This window comes from Chelonoidis abingdonii, chromosome 1, assembly GCF_003597395.2.
Source record: "Chelonoidis abingdonii isolate Lonesome George chromosome 1, CheloAbing_2.0, whole genome shotgun sequence".
Classification (NCBI taxonomy): domain Eukaryota; kingdom Metazoa; phylum Chordata; order Testudines; family Testudinidae; genus Chelonoidis; species Chelonoidis abingdonii.
In genome coordinates, this window is record NC_133769.1 from 369,496,058 (window position 1) to 369,513,397 (window position 17,340).

The 17,340-nt window shown below is 45.6% G+C and overlaps 1 protein-coding gene across 1 annotated transcript; it reads left to right on the forward strand.

Moving 5' to 3' along the window:
• The first annotated feature begins 14,777 nt into the window (after positions 1-14,777).
• On the forward strand, positions 14,778-15,712 carry LOC142046146 (olfactory receptor 51G2-like). The gene is given in 2 exon segments (XM_075061896.1): positions 14,778-15,612; positions 15,615-15,712. Coding segments are annotated over 2 exon segments (933 nt in total).
• The last annotated feature ends 1,628 nt before the right edge of the window (positions 15,713-17,340 follow it).

The following is a 17,340-nucleotide window of genomic DNA, read 5'->3' on the forward strand; positions in this document are numbered from 1 at the left end:
ACCTCCTGCAGTGCTGCTGTCATGGGAGATGAGAAACACAGACCACCTTTTCCATCCAGGACCCTCCCATCCAGCTCTGTGTGCTGTGTGATCCATGGGGGCTGCTCCAGCTGTGGTCAGGGGCTTTTCAAGGGGCAGAGTCACACATCCTTCCCCTGCGTCCTCAGGAAAAAGCTTGTGACTGAGTCATGTCAGAGACATGATTAACAGAGGAACCCCAGGAGAAGCCATTCAGGCAGCCCACCCTCTCCATGCCCATTGATGGCTCTGCATTCAGCACACCTACAGAGTGCCCCCCCATCTAGCCGCAATGCCCCGGATGTGGAGCACAGCTATGTCTGTGAGTGAGGGTCTGACACACAGGAGTCCTGGCAAGAGACTCTGGCCCATTTTCTGGCCATCTTTCCCCTCCTTTGGTACTGCCTCAGGAATGCAAAGAGTGGAAACAGGCCTCAATTCCCTGACAGAGGCACTGCTAGCTCCTATCCCAGCCCAGCCCATTCTGTGCAGGATGGCCCCCCTTTCTAAAGGGAAAAGCAGGACACAGGCAGGGGCCCCATCCCCTCCGTGACCCCACCCTTCCCCCTCATCTTCCCCAAAAACCTCGTCCACTAGAGAGGCCGGAAGCCAGAGCCAAGCCACAGTAAGTGCCGCCCAGGGAGAAAGGGTCACCATGGGTAACCTGGACCCTCCAGCTGCCCTGGCAGGTTGTGAGGACTTGAGGGAAAGAAGAGCAGGAGCAGGGCCTTGTAGGGAGGGTAGCTAAGGACCTTCTCATCCTCCTTCCCACTGAGAAGAGGCTCGCTCCACCCATGAGCTTCAGGTATTCACAGAGCGACACCACAGGGAATTCAGACTCGGCCGCACTGATCTGTGTTCCTGGAAGCCGTTACCAATGGGCAGAGGTCAGCTCAGCCCCCAGGCTGCTCTAAACTCCACTGAGGAAGACAGAGAACAGGCCAGAAAATCAAACCACTTTAACTGGACTTTGCCATCCGCACTCTCTGCATTGCACAGGGGAGCTCTGCTGGCACAGGACAGAATCCAGCTGGGCCTGTCAAAACTGAAAGGTGAGATTGCCAAGCAGTGTCTTGATTCCAGAAGTTGGTGCTTTAAGAAAGATGGGAAATAGTGCAAATCTGCTGATGAAATCCCAGGAGAAGGCACTGCTGGCCGTATCTCAAGTGGAGCACCCACAAACGCAGGCACTGAGGGTTAGCTAGTGGTCACACAGTCCATCAGTTGCAGACACGCTGTTTCCCTCTGCACTTGGCTGCAGAGCCCCATGTTGTAAGGAACAAGGTTACACCACAGACAGCCGGACATATCAGTAACGGGCTCGCAGAGCCTCTGGGTTCCTGAGGCACAGCTCAGAGGGTCTCCTCCCTAGTCAGGCATGAGACACTCACACACTGGGTAAGCAAGGCCATGCACATTCTTAATAGACATGGGAGTGACCCAAGACAAGCTCATATGCCTGCTGCTAGCTCTCTATTGAACCCCCACAACTCCTCCCCCAATCTAAGTGCCCCCAAAGTTGTTGATGTTGGAAATTTGGATGCAGGGTTTGTGAGTCTATCTCCAGCTACTAAAAGTTCTCAGTGCTCACAGAGAGGTGAGATCAGGATCAGACTGAGGGCAGCCCATCTGGGCTCTGTTCTGCCACGACAACTCTCCCCAGATCCTTTGCTCTCTGAAAGCACGTTCTGATTCCCCCCATTACTGCCGAGCTGCAGGAGGGGCCCAGAGCTCCCTCCTCAAAGGGGATTGTGCTAATGACAGGCCTCATCACCAAGGGGCATTGGGAAGGGTTCAGGTTCTCCACCCAGTGCCCCGAATTGCATCCTTATGAGGCACACAGAGCTGAAATCTCTCTACGAACTTAGCTCTAGGTACCCAATTACTTAGTGTCCGAGTGCCTCACAATCACTAACATATTTATTCAGTTACAACCCTCTGTGCGGCAGGGCCGTGCTATTAACTCCACTGGGCAGATCCCAAGGCCAGAAGGACACCAACAGTGATCACCTAGTCTGACCCCCTGCACAGCGCAGGCCAGAGACCTGCCCCACAATAACTACTAGAGCAGAGTTAGAACAACATCCTGCCTAGATTTAACATTGTCAGTGATAGAGAATCTGCCATGGCCCTTGGTAAATTGTTCCAATGGTTAATTACCATCATTGTTAAAAAAATTACACCTTAGTTCCAGTCTGAATTGTCTAGCTTCTGCTTCCAGTCATTGGATCCTCTTGTAAGAATGTTCTCTCTCTTGCTTGATTGTTAAACATTTGTTCCTCATGCTGGTATTTACAGATTGTCATCAAGTCACACCATAACCTTTCTCTTTGTTATGCTAAATAGTTTGAGCTCCTTGAGTCCATCACTATAAGGCAGGTTTTCTAATCCTTTAATCATTCCCATAGTTATTCTCTGACCCCCTTCCAATTTAGCAACTTCCTTCTTGAACTGTAGACACCAGAACTGGATCCCAGCAGTGGTCACACCAGGGCCAAACACAGAGGTAAAATAACCTCTCTGCTCCTACTCGAGATTCCCCTGGTTGTACATCACAGATTGCACTCACTTTTGAGCTCTACAACTGAACTGGGAGCTCATGTCAGCTGATTATCACTCCCAAGTCGTTTTCAGGTCACTGTTTCCCAAGATTGGGTATCCATCTGGTATAGATTGCCTGTGTTCCTTGTTCCTAGATTTATTCCTGTATATTGAGCCGTATAAAAACACTTATTTTTGTGGCACAGAGGACTAAGTGAGTTGCCCAAGGTCATAGGAGAAGTCTGTGGAAGAGCCTGGAATTAAGCCCGATCCTCTGTGTCCAGGGTAGCACTTTAACCATTGACCATCACCCTCACTGGGCTAGTGGCTGGAGAGGGGGCAGCTGGCAGCTCAGCATGCTGAGATTAGCAGAAACAGAGGAATTAAAGTCCTGTGACATCACAAAACAGAAATACAAGAAGAATTCCTTTGCCAGATAATAATGCAGAGTCATGCTTTTTCCTGAATTAAATTCTTTTCTGGACCCAATTAAATTTTGGCCTTCACAACATCCTTGGCAATGAGTTCTGCAGGCTGGCTGCACATTGTGTGAAGAAATAAGTCCTTTTATTTGTTTTAAACCTTCTCCCTATTAATTTCATTTGATGACCCCAGTTCTTGTGTTATCATAGAATATCAGGGTTGGAAGGGACCTCAGGAGGTATCTAGTCCACCCCCTGCTCAAAGCTTATGAGGAGGAGTAAATAATACATTTTTATTTACTTTCTCCACACCAGTCATATCCTATTAAGTCGTCTCTTTTCCAAGATGAAAAGTCCAAGTTTTATGAGTCTGTTAATCTTTCCTCATACGGTAGTTGTTCCATATCCTTAAACGTTTTTGTTGTCCTTCTCTCTAGTTTTACCATTCAAATGTATCTTTTTTTAGATGGGGCAACCGGAAGTGCACGCGGTATTCAAGATGGGGGCGTGCCATGGCTTTGTACTGAGGCAATCTGATATTTTCTGTTTTTTATCTATCCCTTTCCAATGGTACCTAACATTCTGTTCAGTCTTCTTTGTCTGCTGCTTCCTGCTTCACCATGAATGGAGGATTTCAGAGAACTATCCCAGTGACTCCAAGATGTTTTTTTGTGTGGTAACAGCTAATTTCGATCCACAGTTTGTATGTATCTTGGCGTTATATTTTCCACTGTGCATCACTTTGCACTTATCAACACTGATTTATCTGCCCTTTGTTGCCCAGTCCCCCAGTTTTGTGAGATCCCTTTGTAAACTCTTTGTAATCTCTTTGGACTCCAGTGTATTGAATAAATTTGTCTCATTTGCAAGATTTGGCCACCTTTTTTCACATAAGTATGAATATGTTGAGTAGGACTGGTCCTGGACAGCACCCTCTGGGACACCACTATTTGCATCTCTCCATTCTGAAAACTAATCATTAATTTCCACCCTTTCTTTCCTATCTTTTAACTAGTTACCAAACATGAAAGGGCCTTCCCTCTTATCCAGGACAGCTTACTTTGCTTAGGAGACTTAGTGAGGGCCTTGTCAAAGTCTTTTCGAAATTCTAAAAACACTATATCCACCAGATCCCCCTTCTCCACATGCTTGTTGACTCCTCAAAGAATTCCATAGATAAGTGAGGTGGGATTTCCCTTTACTAAAACCACATTGACTCTTCCCAACAAATTGTATTAACCTGCGTCGACGAAGTGGGTATTCACCACGAAAGCTCACGCTCCAAAACGTCTGTTAGTCTATAAGGTGCCACAGGATTCTCTGCTTGCTTTTACAGATCCAGATCTAACACGGCTACCCCTCTGATAATCTGTATGTGATAATTTCTGTTCTGTACTATAGTTTCAAACAATTTGCCTGATACTTAAATCAGGCTTACTGACCTGTCATTGCCAGGATCACCTCTGGAGCCCTTTTTAAATATTGGCATCCCATTACCTATCTTTATACATTAGCTGATTTAAATGAGTTACAAACTAGTTAGTAATTCTGCAATTTCACATTTGAGTTCCTTCTGAACCCTTGGGTGAATCCTGATGACTTATTGTTCAGTTTATCAATTTGTTCCAATTTGCTCCTGTGTGATCAGAATTTTACACAGTTTCCCAGAGGAGGTCTCATCAATGCCTCGTTTAAATATATTAATATTTCCCTATCTTGCCTGACACATTCTACGACCTCATTTGCTTTGTTAACAGACCCATCACATTATTGGCTCACTTTAATCCTGGGACTGACTAATACATCAAGGACTTTCTCCTCTGTCCTTTCCAAGTTTCCCTCGGCTATATATACAGGGGTTCAGTGAGTAGGAGAAGGGAAGATAGAGAGCTGACTTGTTGACAGTGAACAAACATGTTCATGGGAACGAAACACAGCCAAATATTTCTGTTCCTTTCTCATTTCAAACTTACCCTTCGCTGTATAAACGGGGATATAATGAGCAGAAATAGGAAGATTGAGAGCTGATGTGATGACAGTGGACAAGCACTTTCACAGGGATGAAATACTAGCTATTAATGGGCTCTTTAATCTAGCAGGGAAAGGTATTACACCAACCAATGGCTGGAAACTGAAGCCAGACAAATTACATTTGGAAATGAGGCACACATTTTTATCAGCAAGGGTGCTTAACCAGTGGAACAAACGCCCAAGGGAGGTGGTGGAATCTCCTGATAACTCCAAACCAAGACGGGATGCCTTCCTGGAAAATGCGCTTTAGAAGAACACAAGTTATGCGTTAGTCAAGCAAAAGTCACTGGGATCATTACAGGACGTAACTGGGTGAAGTTCTGGAGCCCGTGCTATAGAGGAGGTCAGAATCGGTCAGTGGTTCTTAAAAAATTTTGATCCCCCCCCCCCCATTCTTTGCGTCTGTACGAGTTTACTCCCCCCTCCCCACCACACAAATACATATACTGATATATGCTGGAGCGAGGCTTCACTTGATGCAGTTTCAGCTTCTTTGTTCTTCACTTGTGTTTTTCTTTTGTTGCATAAATGAGTCAACGATCCACTGGAATAAGAGCAAAAAAGAAAACTGTGACTTACCTGTCTGAAGGAATCAGCTTTGCTAGTTATCCATTGCTGTAGGTAAAATGTGCACTGGATGGTCTTTTCCCTAAAGCTTCTAACGCCTCCCCCTGGATACATTCTCCTACCCAGGGGCACTTGTCTCCTGTTTGTGAACCTCTGGACTAGATGATCTAATGGCTCCTTCTGGCCTTAAATTCTTTGAACACTATCTTCTCCTTCCCAGAAAGCTAGCGAAGATTAGAAGGCAAAAAAAATACACTCACAATGAAATGTTCTCTGAGCTCATGCAGTCCTCCCACACTGAAAGCTCAGAAGAATGCATGAAAGCACAGCATGAACAGCAGGACAGGTGGTGGGCTGAAGATGATATGTGGCATCAGCTGGTGACAGAAAGCAAGAGGCAATGCTGAGGCGACTGGAGGAACAAACTGAAATGCTCCAGTGTGTGGTTGAGGTTCAGGAAAGGCAGCATGAGCACAGAACACCACTACAGCCCCTGTGTAATCAACTGTTCTCCTCCCCAAATTCCATTGCCTCCTCGTCCAGACGCCCAAGAATATAGTGGGGGGGCCTCCACCCCATAGGACTGCCCAAGCAACAGAAAGCTGACATTCAATAAGTTTTAAAGTGATGTATGACTTTGTCCTTCCCTCCTGCCCCACCACACCTGGCACTTCCCTCCTCCCTCACCCCTCCTGGGCTACCTTGGCAGTTATCCCCCTATTTGTGTGATGAATTAATAAAGAATGCATGAATGTGGAAGCAACATGACTTTTACTGCCTGTGCAAGTGATGATTGAAGTGGGAGGGGAAGGTGGTTAGCTTACAGGGAGGTAGAGTGAACCATTGGAGGAAGGGGGTTTCCTCAAGGAGAAACAAACAGGAATTTCACATCGTAGCTGGCCAGTCATGAAACTGGTTTTCAAAGCTTCTTCGATGCTCACCATGCCTTCCTGTACTCTGCTAACTATCCTGGTGTCTGGCTGTGTGTAATCAGCGGCCAGGCGATTTGCCTCAGTCTCCCACCCATCATAATGTCTCCCCATTACTCTCACAGATATTTTGGAGTGCACAGCAAGCAGTATTAACAATGGGAATGTTGGTTTCGCTGAGGTCTAGCGAGTCAGTATACTGCACAGCGAGCTTTTAAACATCTAAATGCACATTCTACACCATTCTGCACTTGTTCAGCCATAGTTGAACAGCTCCTAGATTCCTGCAGGCTGCCTGTGCACGGCTTAATGAATCACGGCATTAAAGGGTAGGCTGGGTCTTCAAGGATAAATATAGCATTACAACATCCCAACGGTTATTTTCTGGTCTGTGAAAAAAGTCCCTTGCTGCAGGTTTGGAAACAGATCAGAGTTCCTGAAAATGTGAGCGTCATGTACCTTTCCCAGCCATCCCACATTGCTGTTGGTGAAATGTCCCTTGTGATCCGCCAGTGCTTGCAGCACTACTGAAAAGTACCCCTTTCAGTTTATGTACTTGCTTGGTTTGGTGCTCCGGTGCCAAGATAGGATATGAGTTCAAAAAACTTCTCTCTGGCTACTTTTAAAACCAAACCCTTCTCTCTCTAAAAACCCTTAGGAGAAGAAAAATAAAAATAAAATTCTTATAGGCTCTGGATTTATCTTTCCCACAGCCGCTGCCCACCATGTGATAAAAGCCTCTGTCCCAAATGGACTTAGCATCCAAAATCTGGGGGCTTAGCATAAACTCCCCAAACTTATACCCAGCTTGATCTGATATCGCTGCCACCATCCAAAGTTTTTCCGGGTTTTGGCCCCCTCTCGGGTTCCCCAAACCTTCCTTGGGTGACCCCCTTGCTGATCTCCCCAAACCTCCCCTGGAGAGACCCCCAAGACCCAGGAGTCCTGAGTTTTACCAGCAAGGGAAATACCTCCCTTCCTTCCCCCTCTGGGCAACCTGAGGAGTTGATGTAATCTCTTTACATCACAATACCAGAAACTGTCTCCTTCTTCCACAAAGGGACAAACCTCAAGCACAGGGAACAGAGCTGATTCTTTCTTTTCTTCCCATAGCTTTTCCGCCCTGGACACTAGGAGAGTAAACACAGAGCGTAATGCTTCCCTTCCCGCTGCCTGTCCTTGAGAGAGACAGTATGCCTGGAATAGAACTTTCTATCCCCTTGCCTAACTAGGAAAAGAAAATCCAACAGTTCCAAAAGAAAACTTATATAAAAAGAAAGAAATACATTTAAACTAAACACTGCATTAAGAGATCAATACAGGGATATTGCTTATAAGAAATATGAATAAACAGTCTGATTCAAAAATAAGCCATTTTAAACCAGTCCTGCAACTACACACATGTAAATATAAACTTACAATATCAACCTATTGCTTTCCTTTGTACCCACTTGAAACAGACGAAGTAAAGAAAGCTTGGAGATAGAAGAAAAGATCTCTCACCATAGCCGGAGAAAAAAAGACACAGAGTCCCAATTCCCTCCCTGACTTTTAAAAATCCAGTTCTCTGATTGGTCCTCTGGTCAGGTGTTTGGTTCCCTTTGTTCACCCTTTTCAGGAAAAGAACATTAACCCTTACCCATCTATTTATGACAACCCCTTTCAGTTTATGTACTTGCCTGGCTTGGTGCTCTGGTGCCAAGACAGGGGATATGAGTTCCATCTATCTCCCCACCACGTTAGGGAATCCCATTGCAGAAAAGCCGTTCATATGACCTGCACATTCCCAGAGTCACTACTCTGATATTAGCAGCTTTTGATTGCCTTGGCTGCTTGGATCACAGCAGCCCCCACAATAGATTTGCCACTCCAAATTGATGCCCATCTCACTCGTACTGTCTGGCGTTGCAAGTTCCACAGGGCTATCATCACTCACCTGTGAATTGTGAGGACTGCTCTCATCTTGGTATTCTTGTGCTTCAGGGCAGGGGAAAGCAAGTCACAAAGTTCCATGAAAGTGCTCTTTGCATGCAAAAGTTTCGCAGAGACTCTGAATCTTACCTAACATTCAACACCATGTGGTCCCGCCATTCTGTGCTTGTTTCCAGAGCCCAGTATCGGCATCCACAGCATAAACCTGCCCCATTACCACATGATGTCCACATTGGCCAGGGCCCATAGTTGAGAGAAGTTGTGTCTATATCCTCATCACTCTCACATCCGCTGCATTGCTCCTCCCCTGGTTTTGCTTTTGCAGGTTCTGGTTCTGCATATATTGCAGGATAATCATGCTGATGTTTACAGTGTTCATAATTGATGCAGTGACCTCAGCAGGCTCTGTGCTTGCCGCACTATGGTATCTGTGCTGAAGAAAAGGTGCACAATGATTGTCTGCCATTCCTCTGACAGAGGGAGAGGTTGACTTGGCTTACAGGGAATTAAAATCAACAAAGGGGGTGGAGTTGCATCAAGGAAAAACACACACAATGGCCTCCTCAAGGATTTAACTCAAAATCTTGTGTTTAGCAGGCCAATGCTCAAACCATTAAGCCATCCTTTCCCCCACTGGCCATAGTGGAAGGGAAGGGGAGCAAGTGAATATGAAACAAATCTAGTCTCTTTCTTATTTTGATCCACTCCACCTCTCTTATACATCTTAAGCTGGCAGTTGACTGCGCAGTAGGACTGTTAGCGATCATCATCTCCTGGGTGCTCACCAGAAGACTGTGCAGTACAACTGCTAGCAGTCATCGTCTCCTGGGAACTCTCCAGAAGGTGATGTAGTATGACTGCTAGCCATCCTCTCCTGGCTGCTCGCCAGAAGACGGTGCAGTACGACTGCAGGCAGGACTGAATCTGAAGGAGATGAAACTTGAAAAAAGAATGACCTGGAGACACTCCCATTTATGTCACCGAGGTCTGCCAGGAGCACCCATGTCTGCCCAGGCGCCCCAGACCGACCTTACTGAGGTCGGCTAAAAGAGCACCCAGGACCTTCCTCCTGGTGTCTGATAATGCTTGTTCTCCTCAGTCTTCTGGCAGTTCACCTTCCCACTCTCAGCTCCTAGTCCCTCTTGCTCCCAGCTCCTTCCACAAACCTTGGTGACTGAGGTGAGGCCCTTTTTAAACACAGCTGCCCTGATTAGCCAGTTTGTCCTAATTGATTCTAGGAGCTTCTTCATTGGCTCCAGTGTCATAATTAGCCTGCCTGCCTTAATTGTTTCCAGCAAGTTCCTGCTTATTCTGGAACTGCCCCTGTTACCTTACCCAGGGAAAAGGAACCTACTTACCTGGGACTAATATATCTGCCTTCTATCATTCTTCTGTAACCATCTGGTCTGATCCTGTCACGCGTCACTCCAGATTTACATGTGTAAATTCGATCCGAACATGGCTCTGTTAATTTACCCTTATCAAAAGGATGAAGAAGTTCACAATACCTAGCTGACTCCGGACCAGAAGGACCAATAAGGGAACAAGATACTTTCAAAGTTGAGAGAGGAGAAACAGTCTTTTGTCTGTTCTGTGTATGCTTTTCCTGGAGTCAGAGATCCAGAAAACAACCATCTAACCCTTGTTTAAATTAGTCAGTATTTAGACAAGAATGTGGTAAATTTCTTTATTTTTCTCTTTGTCATTTCTTTCGCAAACATAGACGGAGAATCAAATTGGGTTTCTGTGTAACTTTAAGGTTTTGTCCAGACAGAAATCCTCTGTGTTTTGAATCTGTTGTCTGTGAGGGCATCTAGCTTTCTAATCTCACAGAGATATTCCTTTCACCCTCTTTCTTTAATTAAAGTCTTCTTTTAAGAACCTGATTGATTTTTCCCTGTTTTAAGATCCAAGGAATTTATATCTGGGCTCACCAGGAATTGGCCTTGCTTCCCTGTGTGTGCATTTATATATAAAAGTATAATTGGGTCCGAAAAAGAATTCGATACGTTGATGGAGGATAGGTCCATCAATAGTTATTTGCCAAGATGCTCAGAGACACAACCCCATGCTCTGGGTGTCTCTAAATCTATGACTGCGAGAAGCTGGGAGCAGACGACAGGGGATGGATCACTCGATAATTGTTCTTTCCCTCTTAAGAGTCTGCACCGTTCACTGTCAGAGGACAGGACACAGGGGTAGATGGACTATTGGTCTGACCCAATATGGCCATAAAATGTTACACTGATGGAGGGGCTGCTGCAGAAAAGCCTTTTCTGGGGATCTCTCTGTTATAGAGCTGGTGTAGCCAGCCTAGCAGACATCCAGGGGCTGCTCAGTGTGGGAGGCTGAGGGGCGACTACTGCTGCCACCTAGAGGTCTGATTCTGTAGCACAAGTGGTAGAGGCTCATGGTTTGCACTAAATCTGGGCTGGAAAAGAGATGTGGTCTGAGTTACAGTGTCACCAAGTGTCAGTGGTCTGAGTTACAGTGTCACCAAGCCTCATACAACAAGCCTGAACCACACCTCCAAAACCAATGAGATTGTATCAAAAATAATGGGATATAAATATACAGTAATGTGGGGTTCGTTTTCATGTATCATTGCTTTCTCAGCCTTTTGGGGTGCAATTGATTCAGGGTTTCTAGCTTTTCTGCAACTAATTTTTTTTAAAAAAATTCTTTGGAAAACTGAAAGCTGAGATTCCTGCACAGTGTCTAGATTCCAGAAGTTGGGGCTCTAAGAAAGTGAGGAAATAGTGTGAGAATCCTGATAAAATCCCAGATTCGAGGAATAGAGCCTGCAGCAGGGCTTGTGCTGCAGTCCAGGTGGGTAGGATTACTACACATCCCCTGTGATTTGTCCTCCTGCAGTTTGCCATTGGCTATGACAGGGGTTAGAATTGATGCACACTAAGCCAATCAGCTGATGTTCCCTGATGGCCAAGTGGCCCCCAAGAGAACGTGCAGACATGCTTCATAAAGACACCTACCTTCCTGTTTGAATAGATACTGCCTGCTGCCTGTGCTATCTCCAAAGACTCGTTGTCCTTTAGGGTGAAGACATCTGGTGTCAGCGGTTGCTCTGCTAGCAGGAATTGGGTATGTTGGCAGGTTTCACAATGTTTAAAATGTGCAGTGAAGGGGAAAGGCTGCAAGCTGTTTCCATTTGCAGAGGTTCTCTGCAGCAGCAGAGGACTCAGCTGGGCTGTCAGGGTGATTCAGTGATAGTGGCTGTAGGGCAGGCAGCAGTATGTAGCTTGGGATCACCTCCCCTACATGTGCCCATGCTCCACAGTGGTTTATTAAAGCTACACAGAAATCTGAGATTCCAAGCAAGTTCGAAGTGTGAAAACCTCGATGCCCCAAGTCAGGACTTCTCAAGGAGTCCCATTTCTAGAGGTGCCGTGTGCTCTGGGCCTGATTCTGTCAGGGGCTGAGCAAGAGAAGATGCCATGGAATATCAGTGACTAGTTCCCAAGCCACCTCAGGTGTATCTGCTCATGGAAATTTAATCAGCAAATGCATTTTCAAAGGTTTTATTCTCTGGTTCGATTGTGAATACAGGGATTCAGAGCTGTGTTGCTCTGTGCTAACAGGTCTGATGAGGCATATTTCTATTTCCTGACTGGCTGAAGGCTCCAGCACTTCTGTATAGTAGGTATTGTTCACAGTTACGCGGCTACCTTCATCTCTGCCCCCTCTCTGGTCTCTGAGTGAAAGACACCAGGCCTCAAACCCTGCCCATTCCTGGGATGGAATCCTGCCATTCTCCCACCCTCAGACTGGGCTCTGGGCTACAGCCCACTGTGGTTCAACTGTGCTTATCCAGCAGGTCAGAGTGCATTTGACACCTGTGGTTCTTGCCTATGGGAGCATGTGAGTAGTGATGAGACGAGTGACCAGCCAGCTGTGAACCAAAATACTGTTTAATTTGAACCGTAGGACTAAAGCATAACATGGGGGAATAAAAGGGTTTCTTAAACGATGGTCAATACATGTCTGTGATGCCAAGTCCTCCCACTCTGACAGGGCCATAGGCAGTCAGAGAGGCTTCATATTTCCCCAGCAGTGTCTGTGTATATCAGTCTGAACAGCCTCTCAGCAACAGCTGCCCCCACATCTGGACAGACTCCTAGCGCTGCCAATACATGCTGTGTAATGTGGTTGGAGCCTGGATATAACCTAAATAACAGGTGTTGGAGTCACTATGTACTACAGAGTGATATATATACTAATCACAGTGCCCGTTACTACTCCAGATACAGATTTCAGATTGACAGAACAGAACTTGAGGAGAACCAGTCACCTATTAACCCAGGGACAGAAGGGCTCCTAAATTTTTGTTTGCTGACAAGTGACTGACTGAGGGCTGAGATGCTGGGATATTTTCAGGTTCTGAAGAAATCCCGATTACAGATGCTACATTTTACGTCCCACTCTAACCTGAGAAATCATCTCTGAAACCAGACAACAAGAGAAATGATTGGTGGACATCTGTGTACTAAAGTACAGATGTGTAAATGTTATGACAATTTTTTTCATTCTAATACAAATATTACAACTCAAACTTTCAAGATATGCCTGTATACTGAAAGCTAGCAGCAGAGTTGTTGCAATCTCTACAGGAAGGAGCAGTGGAAACTTTACTGCTTAATGGCTTTTGCTTTAGAAAGTATTTCAGAAGTGCTCCACATACTGTGTGCAATGGGTTTGTGCTGTTAACGCTTTGTTCAGTGAACAGTTGGATGATTCTTCTACCTGGTAACTGACTAGTAGCTGTTTCTAACACTTATATTCAGGGTCAAGAACACAATCCCTCTGCAATCCCTGGGCAAGACTTTCCAAAAAGTAAAGTCAGGAGAGAACAGAACTCCTGGCCTCTGTTTCAGCAGAGCAGAGCTCAGGTGCAGAAAAGGGGAGTGTAATAGTGGTTGTATGTAATTGACTCCCATCACAACTTACACAAGCATGCCTGAAGAAATTGGCACACACAAATATTAGTGCAAACCGAGTGTTTTCACTGTTCACCCATATGTGATGCTAACCACACATCTGCCCAAATAAAGTAAATGTCTGTGTTAGCTTGTAACTTTCCAAATATCTACAGACCTCACCTGGGGAGAGAGTGCAGGTCCTGTGAGGCTGAAGACAAACCTGTAGGATGATTGAACTCTCTGGATTCAGTCAACATAGGCTGAGCAAAGCACTTCAGCTTCTCTTAGAGGGATTTTTGGGGCTCAGAATGTATCACTGGGAGCATTTGTTAAGGAAAAGTTAACAGAGCCTGGTTCTTATCAAATTTACACATGTAAATCTGGAACAATGTCATTTAAGTCAATGTTATTAAATTAAGAACTTGTGCCTAAGAATGTATCTCATGTACTGCAAAGAGGCAGTGGCTGAATTTGGACTCTCAGGACTGGAGAAATTAAAAAGTGTATATAATGAGGCAATGAAATACATTTATAAATAGCTTCAGTGCAGGACAGATAAATACAATGACAGTTTTACCCATGCACTTCCCATGAATTCACACTCATATCATGATAAAATGGACCACTCTCAGAAGGGGAGGTCCAGAAAGAGTGTCTGTGGGAAAGTCACAATTATAAAATCACACAGCGCTCAAGTAGGTTTTGTATCTCCCAGCCACAAGATATCAGTTAGGCCAATAGTTTAGTAGTATTCAAAGAGGGACTGGATGTTTATATGGCTAACCAGAAAATCGAATTAGAATAGTGAGGATAGTTTCAAAAACTCTTCAATGAGTTCTAAAACATCCTGATTTGCATTGCAAAAATTGTCTAACTGATGGGTGCAGGTTATTTCAAAGCTCTCTATTGCAGAGCGTCTTCCACTTCCTCTGAAGCATCTGGAACTGGCCATTGAATACTAGTCTAGATCAGTGGTTCTCAAACGGTTGTACACGTGATCCCTTTCCCACAGCAACCTCTGAGTGAGACCACCCCTTATTAATTACACTTGTCTATTGAAAAGCATTATAAATGCTGGAGGCAAAGCCGGGTTTGGGGTGGAGGCTGACAGCTCGCTGCCCCCCCATATAAAACCTCATGACCCCCTGAGGGGTCCTGAAGCCGAGTTTGAGAACATCTGGGCTAGATGGGCTATGGGTCTGATGCACGATGGCAATGCCTATCTTCCTATTTGTTGCGTAAATCCAAAACTGTGTTTTTGCTGATCTTCCTTGAGCTCCTGGGAGTATCTAGACTTGCAGTGAGAGCAGAAAGATGTCTCATTAAATGTCATCTAGTCTCCTGTTCTTTTTCTTTTTAGGAAGGAAAGTTCAGAACTCCTGGGACCTGCCCAGTACATTATGTCAGCTGTCAATGACACCCAATTCAATTCTGCAGTGTTCCTTCTCAGTGGGAAACCTGGGCAGGAAGATGTCCCTCTCTGGATCTCTATCGTCTTCTACTTAATGTATGTTATTTCTATAGTAGGAAATTCAGTCATTCTGTTCATTACAAAAACAGATCCAAGCCTCCATGAGCCCATGTACATTTTCCTTTCCATGTTGGCCGTCACAGACCTGGGCTTATTGATGTCTACCATGCCGACGACGCTGGGCTTATACTTGCTTAACTCTAGAGAGACCAGCCTCAATGCCTGTTTTGCCCAGCTATTCTTCATCCACTTGCTTAAATGTCTTGAATCCTCTGTGCTCTTGTTGATGACCTTTGACCGCTATATCACGATCCATGACCCACTGAGATATGCTTCCATCCTAACTCTGCCAAGAATAAGCAAAATGGGACTGATGTGTGTGCTAAGAGGGGTGGCTGTAATACTCCCAATCCCTTTTCTCCTTCAGTGGTTACGATATTGTCAATTTAATGTCCTCTCCCATTCGTACTGCCTAAGCCAGGAGATCATGAAGATGGCTTGTTCGGATATCAGCGTGAACAGCATCTCTGGCTTGTCTATTACAGTTCTAATGGTGGGATTGGACTCGCTGCTCATCTTTCTCTCTTTTGTGATGATCATCAAAACATTGCTGAGCAACGCGTCCTATGCGGAGTGTCTTAGGGTCCTGAACACCTGTGTCTCCCACCTCTGTGCCCTCCTGTTCTTCTATATGCCAATCACCGGCCTGTCTGTGATACACAGATTTGGGGAGGGCTCTTCTCCCTTGTTTCAATCTGTCCTGGTTATATCTACCTGCTCGTCCCACCGCTGATGAACCCAGTTGTGTACAGAATGAAAAGCAAACACCTTCATGCGAGGATAATCAGGGCATTCATCAAATGAAGGGTCAGTTCAACATCCAGCTCTAGGGCTGATGAAGTGATAGACAAAAAATACAGGCCACCTATTCCATCCTGGACTCTTCAATCTGAGAAGATATGAGCTAGTGATCTCCATTATGAAGAGAGAGGTTCAGATGTGTTCTAAGGCCTGGAGCAATTGATGAGCGGCTGGTGAGGGAGGACAGCACCCTGGGGGAAGGAGACCAAGACAGGCAGCAGGATTAAAAAGTCACTTTGTTTGTGAAGATCCAGGGAACCAGTGGGATATTGGTCAAAAAAGAGCCGCATCAGTGGCTGTACCGACCTCAGAATTCCTGTTGATACAGTTAATAAAAACAAGGGATGTGAATGCTGTTTCCCATTACACTTGGCCTGTCACTGTCCTGTCTGTTGTTAAACATTCACAGGCTATTAAAAACTGTGCAGAGTTGTTCTACTGTTGCAGTCCTGGCCCTTCCTGAGCGCTCTGGGTGCTGCGAGATCTTTCGGGGCTGCACCAGCTGTGAACAGGAGCTGTTCAAATGGCACAGACACCCACCATCCCCTTATGCCCTCAGCCAGATGTTTGTGACTGAATCATGTCAGACCCATGATTAACACAGGAGCCCCGGGAGAAGTCATTCAGGCAAACCCTCTGCCCCCATTGATGGCTCTGCACACAGTACACCTCTGAGCCCACTCCCCACCAAGGCAGAACTGCCTGTGTGAATGAGGTTCTGATACATAGGAGACCTGACAAGAGACTGAGGCCCACGTTCCCTCATCCTCCCCTCCATTTGTGTTACCCTAGCAATGAAATGGGAGTGGAAATAGTCCTCATCTACCCAACAGAGGCACAGGTAGCTCCTATCCCCTATTAAGAATGTGCATGGCCTTTCTTATCCGGCATGTGCGTGTCTCATGTGTGAAGAAGAGGAAGAGAATCTCTGAGCGGTGCTGCAAGAACCAGTGATTCCTCAAGACAGTCACAGCTATATCCGGCTGTCTGTGGTGAAACTCTGTTTCTCACAATAGGAGGCTTTGTAGCCCAGTTCAGAGAGACGCAGTGTTTCTGCCACTGATGTACTGTGTGACTAGAAATATCAATTAACTAACCCTCAGTACCTTTGTTTGCCCCTGGAGGCTGGCTGTGTCACCAGCATAGCAGTGTGAGAGAAACCAGCCCAGTTGAATGTTAGGAGCTCAGTGGTTCCAACGGCTCCCAGACTGCAACCCAGGGTTGATGACCGATCACAGTGGAGCAACAAGCTGTGTGGAATGCATAGCTTGCTGTTCAGAGTGAGATTTTCACTTCACACAGTGGTGGAGATTTTAAGTGAGATTTATGTGAGGTGGCTTGAGCTCTGCCAAAGAGGTTTCCACTTTGTTGTTATCTCTTTGCTTACTTGGGAAAAGGAAAGTAAAGACAAAAAAGCAGGAAAATGAGTGAGAGTGAAACTGTTGTGATATTGGAGCCGTGCAGATTGCAGGCAGAAGAAAAAGAAGATGAACATAAAATACTTTTGGAGTTAAAAGAATTCCAGGTATAAGTTAGGGAAGCTCGGAAGTAAGCTGAAGGAGCTGCTGTCATAAATTGATAGCTAAGGGTTAATGTTTCTTTTACCTGTAAAGGGTTAACAAAGGGAACCA